At 41.5% G+C, this 13,705-nt stretch overlaps 1 protein-coding gene across 2 annotated transcripts in view; it reads right to left on the bottom strand.

The window, feature by feature from the left end:
* The window catches only part of LOC139530919 (hypoxia-inducible factor 1-alpha-like), a 64,516-nt gene extending 51,944 nt beyond the window's left edge, over positions 1–12,572 (bottom strand). For both annotated transcript variants that reach the window (XM_071327724.1, XM_071327725.1), the window contains exon 1: positions 12,018–12,572. In XM_071327724.1, coding sequence (XP_071183825.1) covers positions 12,018–12,046 — 29 coding nt within the window. In that variant the 5' untranslated portion in view covers positions 12,047–12,572. The remainder of the gene's footprint in view (positions 1–12,017) is intronic.
* Between the last annotated feature and the right edge of the window lie 1,133 nt (positions 12,573–13,705).

Here is a 13,705-nt window from a genome sequence, read left to right as displayed (position 1 = left end):
TGCTACAAGCTTGGCACACCTGTATTTGGAGAGTTTCTCTCATTCATCTCTGCAGATCCTCTCAAGCTCTGTCAGGTTGAATGGGGAGCGTCGCAGCACAGCAATTTTCAGGTCTCTCCAGAGATGCTTGATCGGGTTCAAGTCCGGCCTTTGGCTGGGCCACTTAGGGTCATTGTTCTGTTGGAAGCTGAACCTTTGCCGTCATTGTAAATAAGAATTTGTTCTTAACTTTCCTAGTTAAATAAAAGGTTATATTAAAAAAAATTAAATAAGGTCTGAGGTCCTGAGCACTCTGGAGCAGGTTCTCGTCAAGGATCTCTCTGTACTTAGAGTCATTAATCTTTCCCTCGATCTTGACTAGTCTCCCAGTCCCTGCACCTGAAAAACATCCCCACAAAATGATGCTGCCACCACCACGCCTCCTCGTAGGGATGGTGCTAGGTTTCCGCCAGACGTGATGGTTGGCATTCAGGCCAAGGAGTTCAATCTTGGTTTCATCAGACCAGAGAATCTGGTTTCTCATGGTCAGAGTCCTTTAGGTGCCTTTTGGCAAAGTCCAAGCGGGCTGTCATGTGCCTTTTCCTGAAGAGTGGCTCCTGTCTGGCCACACTACCATAATAGCCTGATTGGTGGAGTGGTGCAGAGATGGTTGTCCTTCTGGAAGGTTCTCCCATCTCCATAAAGGAACTCTGGAGCTCTGTCAGTGACCATCAGGTTCTTGGTCACCTCCCTGACCAAGGCCCTTCTACCCCGATTGCTCAGTTTAGCCGAGCAGCCAGCTCTGGAAGAGTCTTGGTGGTTCCAAACTACTTCCATTAAAGTGATGTAGGCCACTGTGTTCTTGGGGACCTTCAATGCTGCAGAAATGTTTTGGTACCCTTCCCCAGATCTGTGCCTCGACACAATCCTGTCTCGGAGCTCTGAGGACAATTCGTTCAACCTCACGGCTTGGTTTTTGCTCTGGCATGCACTGTCAACTGTGGGATCTTATATAGACAGGTGTGTGCCTGTCCAAATCATGTCCAATCAATTGAATTTACCACAGGTGGACTCCAATTAAGTTGTAGAAACATCTCAGGGATGATCAATGGAAATATGATGCACCTGAGCTCAATTTAGAGTCTCATAGCAAAGGGTGTGAATACTTATGTAAATAAGGTATGTTTTATAAATTTGCTATAAAAAAAATACAAAATCTGAAAACCTGTTTTCGCTTTGTCATTATGGGGTATTGTGTGTAGATTTGATTAGGATCTTTTAGTCCTCATTTGGACTAATCTTCCAAGAGTCCTTAAACATTAAAATACAATTTATAATACGATCACATTTTTCAAATAACACACGGTTACAAACAGACTCAAACAAATACTCTAACAGTAGATTGATTGATTCTTTATCTACCATAGTCCAGCACAACTTTCCTATCCATTGTATTTAAAATGGTTTTAAAGTATTGTTTGAATTTATAAAATAAAAGGTTTCTGGTTGGCACAGAAATTATTTAATTTCTTTATTGCTCTAAATCAAAATGTTATTTTGTCTATTTCTCTTTTCTGTCTGGAAAATACAGGATGGTGGGCAATCGATTCCAAGTATTTACTGAATGTTTGTCTCTTACCAACTGAATACTGTTGTGAACGCCATTTTAAACGGTGTATATTATGAAATAAAATAAGCATGTTTTTTCCCCCCAATTATCTTGTTGGTTGACGACCAACCAAGAGCATTCAGCATGACAACAGAAAAACCATCTCTCTACCTTAAAACAATCCTTGCTGCTTTGTTCTGTACAATCTGCAGTCTAATGTCACTTGCTGATGAATTTCCCCAGACCATAGAACAGTAGTTCACCTGACTCCCAATTACTGCTTGGGTTATTTGCTTAAGAATCTTTCCCGGTATATATTTAGCTATCCTTCTGATCTAGCAGAATATTTTTCACTATATAGATATATATATATATATTTTTTTTTACATTAGACGACCATGATAAGCAGTTGTCTAGCTGCACTCCTAGTAGTTTGGTTTCTGCCACTTCCTCAATTTGTACCCCCCCCCATCACACTTAATTGTATCCCATGCTGTGTTGACCTTTTCCTGGTGGAACAGACCAGCATAGCTTTGATTTTCTTGGTGTTTAAAACAAGTTTGTTCCGGCAAATCCAAACCCTGATATTTTCCAAATCTACTTGTTGAACCGATTGTCTTGCTGTATAAATTGTAGTATCATCTGCAAATATAGTAGCTTGAGTTTCAGATTAGGCATAAGGAAGGTCGTTGGTTGATATATTAAGTAAAGAAGTGGCCCAAGGCAGCTGCCCTGCGGTTTTCTACAGTTTAAAGCATGAGTGGAAGAAAATGAACCATTGATATAGGTGGTCTGTTTCCTGTCAGATATGACTGTACCCAATTCAATGCTACCTCTTTAAAACTATAATGCATTCATTTTGTCAAAATTATTTCATGATCCACTAAATGTTTTCTAGAGACAATATCTCTCTCATCATCACTCAATACCTAGGTTTAGCTCCACTGTATTCACATCCTACCATACCTTTGTCTGTACATTATACCTTGTAGCTATTTTATCGCCCCCAGAAACCTCCTTTTACTCTCTGTTTCAGACGTTCTAGACGACCAATTCTCATAGCTTTTAGCCGTACCCTTATCCTACTCCTCCTTTGTTCCTCTGGTGATGTAGAGGTGAATCCAGGCCCTGCAGTACCTAACTCCACTCCTATTCCCCAGGCGCTCTCTTTTGATGACTTCTGTCACCGTAATAGCCTTGGTTTCATGCATGTTAACATTAGAAGCCTCCTCCCTAAGTTTGTTTTATTCACTGCTTTAGCACACTCTGCCAACTTGGATGTTCTAGCTGTGTCTGAATCCTGGCTTAGGAAGACCACCAAACATTTGGAAATTTTCATCCCTAACTACAACATTTTCAGACAAGATAGAACAGCCAAAGGGGGCGGTGTTGCAATCTACTGCAAAGATAGCCTGCAAACTTCTGTCCTACTATCCAGGTCAACCAAACAATTTGAACTTCTACTTTTAAAAATACACCTCTCTAAAAACAAGTCTCTCACCGTTGCCGCCTGCTATAGACCACCCTCTGCCCCCAGCTGTGCTCTGGACACCGTATGTGAACTGATTGCCCCCCCCCCCCATCTATCTTCAGAGCTCGTGCTGCTAGGCGACCTAAACTGGAACATGCTTAACACCCCAGCCATCCTACAATCTAAGCTTGATGCCCTCAATATCACACAAATTATCAATGAACCTACCAGGTACCACCCCAAAGCCGTAAACACGGGCTCATAGATATAGATGCCCCTCATAGATATCATCCTAACCAACTTGCCCTCTAAATACACCTCTGCTGTTTTCAACCAAGATCTCAGCGATCACTGCCTGCATCCGTAATGGGTCAGCGGTCAAACGACCTCCACTCATCACTGTCAAACGCTCCCTGAAACACTTCAGCGAGCAGGCCTTTCTAATCGACCTGGCCCGGGGTATCCTGGAAGGATATTGATCTTATCCTGTCAGTAGAGGATACCTGGTTATTTATTTTTAAATGCCTTCCTCACCATCTTAAATAAGCATGCCCCATTCAAGAAATTTAGAACCAGGAACAGATATAGCCCTTGGTTCTCTCCAGACCTGACTGCCCTTAACCAACACGAAAACATCCTATGGCGTTCTGCATTAGCATCGAACAGAAAAGTTGAAAAGTTGCACAGTGATATGCAACTTTTCAGGGAATCTAGAAACCAATACACACAGGCAGTTAGAAAAGCCAAGGCTAGCTTTTTCAAGCAGAAATTTGCTTCCTGCAACACAAACTCAAAAAAGTTCTGGGACACTAAAGTCCATGAAGAATAAGAACACCTCCCAGCTGCCCACTGCACTGAAGTTAGGAAACACTGTCACCACCGATAAATCCCCTATAATTGAGAATTTCAATAAGCATTTTTCTACGACTGGCCATGCTTTCCACCTGGCTACCCCTACCCCGGTCAACAGCACTGCACCCCCCACAACTACTCGCCCAAGCCTTCCCCATTTCTCCTTCTCCCAAATCCAGTCAGCTGATGTTCTGAAAGAGCTGCAAAATCTGGACCCCTACAAATCAGCTGGGCTAGATAATCTGGACCCTTTCTTTCTAAAATTATCTGCTGAAATTGTTGCCACCCCTATTACTAGCCTGTTCAACCTCTCTTTCGTGTCGTCTGAGATTCCCAAAGATTGGAAAGCAGCTGCGGTCATCCCCCTCTTCAAAGGGGGGGACACTCTTGACCCAAACTGCTACAGACCTATATCTATCCTACCCTGCCTTTCTAAGGTCTTCGAAAGCCAAGTCAACAAACAGATTACCGACCATTACGAATCCCACCATACCTTCTCCGCTATGAAATCTGGTTTCAGAGCTGGTCATGGGTGCACCTCAGCCACGCTCAAGGTCCTAAATGATATCTTAACCGCCATCGATAAGAAACAATACTGTGCAGCCGTATTCATTGACCTGGCTAAGGCTTTCGACTCTGTCAATCACCACATCCTCATCGACAGACTCGACAGCCTTGGTTTCTCAAATGATTGCCTCGCCTGGTTCACAAACTACTTCTCTGATAGAGGAGTTCAGTGTGTCAAATCGGAGGGTCTGTTGTCCGGGCCTCTGGCAGTCTCTAGGGGGGTGCCACAGGGTTCAATTCTTGGATCGACTCTCTTTTCTGTATACATCAATGATGTCGCTCTTGCTGCTGGTGAGTCTCTGATCCACCTCTGCGCAGACGACACCATTCTATATACTTCTGGCCCTTCTTTGGACACTGTGTTAACAACCCTCCAAACGAGCTTCAATGCCATTCAACTCTCCTTCCGTGGCCTCCAATTGCTCTTAAATACAATTAAAACTAAATGCATGCTCTTCAACCGATCGCTGCCTGCACCTGCCCGTCTGTCCAACATCACTACTCTAGACGGCTCTGACTTAGAATATGTGGACAATTACAAATACCTAGGTGTCTGGTTAGACTGTAAACTCTCCTTCCAGACTCACATCAAACATCTCCAATCCAAAGATAAATCCAGAATTGGCTTCCTATTCCGCAACAAAGCATCCTTCACTCATGCTGCCAAACATACCCTTGTAAAACTGACCATCCTACCAATCCTCGACTTCGGCGATGTCATTTATAAAATAGCCTCCAATACCCTACTCAATAAATTGGATGCAGTCTATCACAGTGCCATCCGTTTTGTCACCAAAGGCCCATATACTACCCACCACTGCGACCTGCACGCTCTCGTTGGCTGGCCCTCGCTTCATACTCGTCGCCAAACCCACTGGCTCCAGGTCATCTACAAGACCCTGCTAGGTAAAGTCCCCCCTTATCTCAGCTCGCTGGTCACCATAGCAGCACCCACCTGTAGCACACGCTCCAGCAGGTATATCTCTCTGGTCACCCCCAAAACCAATTCTTCCTTTGGCCGCCTCTCCTTCCAGTTCTCTGCTGCCAATGACTGGAACGAACTACAAAAATCTCTGAAACTGGAAACACTTATCTCCCTCACTAGCTTTAAGCACCAGCTGTCAGAGCAGCTCACAGATTACTGCACCTGCACATAGCCCATCTATAATTTAGCCCAAACCTCTTTCCCTACTGTATTTATTTATTTTGCTCCTTTGCACCCCATTATTTCTCTCTACTTTGCACATTCTTCCACTGCAAATCAACCATTCCAGTGTTTTACTTGCTATATTGTATTTACTTCGCCACCATGGCCTTTTTTTGCCTTCACCTCCCTTATCTAACCTCACTTGCTCACATTGTATATAGACTTATTTTTCTACTGTATTATTGACTGTATGTTTGTTTTACTCCATGTGTAACTCTGTGTTGTTGTATGTGTCGAACTGCTTTGCTTTATCTTGGGCAGGTCGCAATTGTAAATGACAACTTGTTCTCAACTTGCCTACCTGGTTAAATAAAAGGTGAAATAAATAAAAAATAAAATAATTTGCTCATCATTTACAGATGCATCTAAATGTGTTTCGGTCAAAGCTAAAATATTCATATTACTTATGTTGACCAAGTTAAAAACCTTATGTATTTTGTTAGGAAGACTACATACAGTTGAAGTCGGACGTTTACATACACTTAGGTTGGAGTCATTAAAACTCGTTTTTCAACCACTCCACAAATGTATTTTAAACCAACTATAGTTTTGGCAAGTCGGTTAGGACATTACTGTGTGCATGACACAAGTAATTTTTCCAACAATTGTTTACAGACAGATTATTTCCAGAACAAAAGCAAAGGACCTTGTGAAGATGCTGGAGGAAACAGGTACAAATCCTATGTCAACATAACCTGAAGCACGGGGTGGCAGCATCATCTTGTGGGGGTGCTTTGCTGCAGGAGGGACTGGTGCACTTCACAAAATAGATGGCATCATGAGGCAGGAAAAGTATGTGGATATATTGAAGCAACATGTCAAGACATCAGTCAGGAAGTTAAAGCTTGGTCGCAAATGGGTCTTCCAAATGGACAATGACCCCAAGCATACTTCCAAAGTTGTGGCTAAATGGCTTAACTTCTTGACGCTTTTTTATTTTTATTTTTTTTAAATAACATTCCCAAGGTAAACTGACTATTTCTCAGGTCCAGATCGTAGAATATGCATATAATTTACAGATTAGGATAGAAAACACTCCAAAGTTTCCAAAACTGTCAAAATATTGTTTGTGAGTATAACAAAACTGATTCTGCAGGGGAAAACCTGAGAAAATCTAACCCGGAAGTGATTTTAAAAAATATGAATCTGTGTTTCCTGGCCAGTCTTTCTTCCATTTAAAAGGGTATCAACCAGATTCATTTTCCAATGGCTTCCTCAGGCTGTGACCAGGCTTTAGACATAGTTTCAGGCTTTTATTTTGAAAAATGAACGAGATTTTTCAAAAGTAGTCAGGTGTCCTCTGAATAGTTCCTGCGCGCGAGAGGGGAGCTCTCCATTTTCCTTTTCTCTCTTATTGAATAGGTTACAGTCCGGTTGAAATATTATCGATTATGTTTGTTAAAAACAACCTGAGGATTGATTATAAAAAAACATTTGACATTTTTCTACGACCATTACGGATACTTTTTGGAATTTTCGTTGAACGGAACGAGGCTGTATTTTTCTTAACATAACGCGCAACCCAAATGGTGTTTTGTTATAAAAGTAATATTTATCAAACAAAAAGAACATTTGTTGTGTAACTGGGAGTCTCGTGAGTGCAAACATCCAAAGATTATCAAAGGTAAGCGATAAAATGTATTGCTTTTCTGACCATGCTAATTTGGGGCTAGCTGTTGTAGCATTGATTGATACACTCACAAAAGCTTGGATTTCTTTCTCTGTAAAGCATATTTTCAAAATCTGACACGATAGGTGGATTAACAACAAGCTAAGCTGTGTTTTGGTATATTTCACTTGTGATTGCGTGATTATAAATATTTTTAGTAATATTTTTGAATTTGGCGCCCTGCAATTCAGCGGTTGTTTAGGGAAATGATCCCGCTAAAGGGATCTGTTCGCAGAGAGGTTAAGGACAACAGAGTCAAGGTATTGGAGTGGCCATCACAAAGCCCTGACCTCAATCCTATAGAACATTTGTGGGCAGAACTGAAAAAGCGTGTGCGAGCAAGGAGGCCTACAAACCTGACTCAGTTACACCAGCTCTATCAGAAGGAATGGGCCAAAATTCACCCAACTTATTGTGGGAAGCTTGTGGAAGGCTACCCAAAACATTTGACCCAAGTTAAACAATTTAAAAGGCAATGCTACCAAATACTAATTGAGTGTATGTAAACTTCTGACCCACTGGGATTGTGATGAAAGAAATAAAAGCTGAAATAAATCATTCTCTCTACTATTATTCTGACATTCCACATTCTTAAAAATAAAGTTGTGATCCTAACACCTAAGACAGGGAATATTTATTTGGATTTAAATGTCAGGAATTGTGAAAAACTGAGATTAAATGTATTTGGCGAAGGTGTATGTAAACTTCCGATTTCAACTGTACATTAACCAGAGTTTTTTGCAACCATTTCCATGTCAAGTAGAGATCAAGAGAGCATGTCTTCGTTATAGTTGAAGTCATGATACACTACAACAATTCAGATTTGAACATTAGAGTAACTCCCTGGCTATTTTAATTCAGAGTTCCGATACGGTTGCCCGTTGATGTAAAGTGTATCCATCACCATGGAGACTCGTTGATTGAGGCAACGCTTTTCCTTCATGATGGGATGTTTTTTTCTCCTTTCATTGATCTCCATGGGGAAGTGACCATCCATTGTAAAATCAGTGTTTGAGTTCTCTGCCCCTGCTCGTCAACATTTCATTTAGCTTAAAATTGTCAAAAGATGCAATAATAGCCCGTGGCCTATTCCCAGAGGCCTTACCCATTTTATGGACCCTTGAGAAAGTGACATTAAGCACAACATCTGTGGGCAGTTTCAGTTGAGTTAACAAAGTCTCGGACAGTGTCACAGCTTCTGCTGTTGTCATTCTCCGATAGCCCTGAAAAGATTGTCCCGCATTGATCAACACCGTACATCAAGCAAAGTTTCTTTAAGCTGTTTGTTCTCCCTTTGCACCACCTCCACCGTGCCATGAACAGAGTTTGCAGTACCTTTCAGCTCCGTGTTCTCTTTCCTTAGATCATCAATCTGACATTGGCTGAATTCTAGACTGGCACACAATGCATTAATGTCCTCTCGTAATAAACTCAGCAAAAAAAGAAAAAACGTCCCTTTTTCAGGACCCTGTCTTTCAAAGATAAATCATAAAAAACAAATAACTTCACAGGTCTTCATTGTAAAGGGTTTAAACACTGTTTCCCATGCTTGTTTAATGAACCATAAACAATTAATGAACATGCACCTGTGGAACGGTCGTTAAGACACTAACAGCTTACAGACGATAGGCAGTTAAGGTCACAGTTATGAAAACATAGGACACTAAAGAGGCTATTCTACTGACTACTGACTGTGTGAACGTGCCTTAGGCATGCTGCAAGGAGGCATGAGGACTGCAGATGTGGCCAGGGCAATAAACTGCAATGTCCGTACCGTGAGACGCCCAAGACAGCACTACAGGGATACAGGACGGACAGCTGATCGTCCTCACAGCAGCAGACCACGTGTAACACCACCTGCACAGGATCGGTACATCCGAACACCACACCTGCGGGACAGGTACAGTATGGCAACAACAACAGCCCGAGTTACACCAGGAACGTACAATCCCTCCATCAGTGCTCAGACTGTCCGCAATAGGCTGAGAGAGGCTGGACTGAGGGCTTGTAGGCCTGTTGTAAGGCAGGTCCTCACCAGACATCACCGGCAACAACGTCGCCTATGGGCACAAACCCACCGTGGCTGGACCAGACAGGCAAAAAGTGCTCTTCACTGACGAGTCGCGGTTTTGTCTCACCAGGGGTGATGGTCGGATTCGCGTTTCTCGTAGAAGGAATGAGCATTACACCGAGGCCTGTACTCTGGAGCGGGATCGATTTGGAGGTGGTTCCGTCATGGTCTGGGGCGGTGTGTCACAGCATCACCTGACATTACCCTTCAGCATGACAATGCCACCAGCCATACTGCTCGTTCTCTGCAAGACAGGAATGTCAGTGTTCTGCCATGGCCAGCGAAGAGTCCGGATCTCAATCCCATTGAGCACGTCTGGGACCTGTTGGTGAGGGCTAGGGCCATTCCCCCCAAAAATGTCCGGGAACTTGCAGGTGCCTTGGTGGAAGAGTGGGGTAACATCTCACAGCAAGAACTGGCAAATCTGGTGCAATCCATGAGGAGGAGATGCACTGCAGTACTTAATGCAGCTGGTGGCCACACCAGATACTGACTGTTACTTTTGATTTTGACCCCCCCTTTTTCAGTGACACATTATTCCATTTCTGTTAGTCACATCTGTAGAACTTCTTCAGTTTGTCTCAGTTGTTGAATCGTATGTTCATACAAATATTTACACGTTAAGTTTGATAAAAATAAACGCAGTTTACAGTGAGAGGACTTTTCTTTTTTGCTGAGTTTATATCCAAGATATCAAGTTTGCAACCCTTTCATTGATGGATTTTAACAAGTTAACATCCATATCAGTGAACCTCCCCACGCACTTCCTCTTGTTTGGGGATGGTTTGGTGCCATCGTTGATACTGCTTGGCCAACTTGGCTTTGGATTGTTTATTGGGTTTGCTGTCCTTAACAGTGCTTGAATCCTCCGAAACCAGCAACATGTTTCTTTGAGCTCGTAAGTATCTATGCTCAATGAATCGTTCAAGCTCTTCAATGGATTCTGAATCATCCAGCGTGTTTGCAAGCAGAATAAAACAAAAATAACAGATGTATCTTTCCAGACCTGTACAGGCTGTCGGTAGATACGCGCATTACATTTTTTTTTACTATGTGTGTAGTAATGGGTATTTTTTCCCTCACTGTATGTAATGGGACAAGCTTATAGGTCCTTATGGAAAACGTGTTCCTCATGAGGAAATGCAAGTACAAAATGTCACAACATGGATGAGGAAAACCATTAATTGAATCCATTTTAGAATAAGGCTGTAACGTAACAAAATGTGGATAAAGTCAAGGGGTCTGAATACTTTCCAAATGCACATACAAATATTTTTAAAAAGTGTGTATATATATATATAAGCACAACGTGACAAGTCGGAATGCTTGACTGACATGTCTAACACCCTGTCTGCCGCTAGCTGTCTGTCAGCGCCTTGAAGCTAGCCCTATGCCAGAAAATATATTTAAGACCACAGTTGTGCAAAAAGCCCATGGATCATGAAAGACCCATACATGCACACAAAAATGCTATCTTAAATAGATGTTTTGTTCAGTGGACAGGCTTTTTACTTATATTTGGCCTATACACAAAGAAAGTGTCAATTAAAGGCCTTTCCTAGCAACTAGTGAATTGCCACACACACACTTTATGCCAGGAACTCCCACTGACGTCAGGCTCTCAGTGATTAAGACGTGATACAGAAATAACAAGGTCACAGCAATCCGTGGAATGGCAAACACTATAACTTTAAATTAACCTTCATACTTTTTGCAATGGTTTTGATTTCTGTTTTGGTATAAGAACCTGCGGACAAAGCAGTGTGAAATTGTTGTGAAAGTAGGCATAGAGAACAAAGCACTACGTTAGATTCATTTCAGCAGTTTTAAGTAAGGTATTTGGTAACAAATAAAAGCTCCCTCACTGAGGCAAACCTCAACCTACATTAGTATAAATGTCTAAATTCTGCCCACATAGTCCCATAGAATGTTACACTGTAACAACAAAAGTAGCAGCCTCCCATAACAGCCTACCTTGGTTCACACTGATACCTCTACATTGGCCTATGGCAACTAAACCATCTAAATGATAGAGGCGCCAAACAGTTTTAATTGAATTCTGAGTATTATACCACTAACCACATCTTCCAATACATTTCAACACCTTTACAATGAAGGCCAGAAAATGGGAGACAAGAGAATGGAGTTGACATACCTGGCTTTCTTGCCTGTTCTTGACTCAGCATTTGAAAACCTCAAAGACACGTTTCAACAATTCCTCAAAGTTCATAATCTGCATTTAGCACCTCAAAACAAGCTCTCACTATCATTCCTGTGCATGATGGGCAACTGGGCAAGTCAAGTGACAGCAAGTGGACCCATATCTCGCGACCTTTTAACACACTGGCTGTCTGTGCCACTTATTTACGGGAGCCTTATTAAAAGTTAGCTAGCTATGTAGTTAGTTTAGTAGTTAACCGCCTAGCTAGCTAACGTTAGTTCTAGAAATTAAAATATCGAGTCGTCTCTAACACTTACTGTAGCTGGCTAGGCTAGCTAACTAGTTAAGCAAACACGCAAAATCTAAACCAAGCAGAACGAAACAACACATTACAGCTAGATAATCGACTAGATTACTAGAGGCTAACGTACCTTTTCTTTTCTGGGACAACTGTGTTCATTTTAAGGACGATGGACTTATTTTGAGCCTCAGCCAAGAAGATAACAAACTGTGTTTCGGGCCCGTACAAAAACAAGCGAAAATTCACGTAGCTATTCAAATTAAATCCGTAATTTATGTTTCCATAAATTGTTGATAAATGCAATCAGGAGAGGTCAAGCCTCCATCGCTGAAAGTCAAAACATGAGTGCAGAAGAATGTATTTTAATTCATTCGAAATAGAATGAGGTGCCACGCTACCGGTTGCTTGGAACAACGTTGCATCTAGTTAGCTGAGCAGCTAGGTCAAACACGGTACAGTAAGATAGGTAGAAACTGCTTCTCCAATAGAAATCCCCGATCACACTTGTTGGCAAGCTAAATTCATGCGTAGAAACATGTCATTACGGGTCTAAGGGTCGTCTCGCGCTCAAATGCGCATGTGCAGACCGTCAATTCCTTTTGACGAAAATGAAAACGTGTCTGTTTGTCACCTAGGTTGTGCCTTTAGATCTCGAGAAAATGAACAACTAAACGAATAATTTTTCACTTCTTTCATTGACTTCTCAAACCACGGCCTGGTTCCCGGAAGTCTCACGATGTCGCTCCTCTGGTTTTAGAAACTCTGTGGCTAGGTGATCAGCTGGTTATCAATTCAATTTCAATTACATTTAAGGGATTTATTGACATGGGAAACATATGTTAACATTGCCAAAGCAAGTGAAGTAGATAATAAACAAAAGTGAAATAAAACAATAAAAATGAGCATTACACTCACAGAAGTTCCAAAATAATAAAGACATTTCAAATGTCATATTATGTCTATATACAGTGTTGTAACGATGTGCAAATAGATAAAGTACAAAAGGGAAAACAAATAAACATAAATAGCAAAAGGGGTGAATACATATGCACGTACCACTTTTCGTTTTTTTATTTTTTCAATTTCACTTCACCAATTTGGACTATTCTGTGTATGTCCATTACATGAAATCCAAATAAAAATCCATTTAAATTATAGGTTGTAATGCAACAAAATAGGAAAAACGCCAGGGGGATGAATACTTTTGCAAGTCACTGTATCTGATGCTGGCTAGTCAAAAGGAGTATGACATGCCATACTCTTTTAGGCCAGACATCATCAGATACATGGGTTATACATGGATGGCCTCTGCCTCTGCCTCAAGGATGCCAGTATTATCAGCAGCACCTGTCTTTTTACTAAAGAAATTAGTTAACTTAGGTACTTTTTCTGTTCAAATTAAATCTTCTTTCTTTTTCTCTGCCCCGCTCTGAAAGCTCCTCTTTGCTGGAGCTTAATTTCAATGAAAGTCACGTTTGCAACCATATTGAGTGAAACAATGCACAGGAACTCTGTCAGGGTGGAATAGTCTATTATTATGAATCAGTCTGTGAGTGATTAATGACACTTGTTTCTACTATTATGAGAAAACTGTATGTATGGAAATAAATTATGGTCTATTATGAATTATTATTCAGCTGTATGGATTCATTTACTTTTTTGGGGGCATTTTTAGTAAACAATGTAGCCTCTTTATCCTGGGAAAAACCCCACTCTCTCCCCATTTACTTTGCAAATTTGTACCTTTCTGCAGATTTTGCTGCTGCTGAACCAAAACAGAATTGGAGTGATGCAGCCCACGACAGCGGGTCGTTTGTC

This window comes from Salvelinus alpinus, chromosome 9 (assembly GCF_045679555.1).
Source record: "Salvelinus alpinus chromosome 9, SLU_Salpinus.1, whole genome shotgun sequence".
Lineage (NCBI taxonomy): Eukaryota > Metazoa > Chordata > Actinopteri > Salmoniformes > Salmonidae > Salvelinus > Salvelinus alpinus.
Note: the sequence above shows the minus strand (reverse complement) of the source record. Positions and strands in the feature narration are given on the sequence as shown.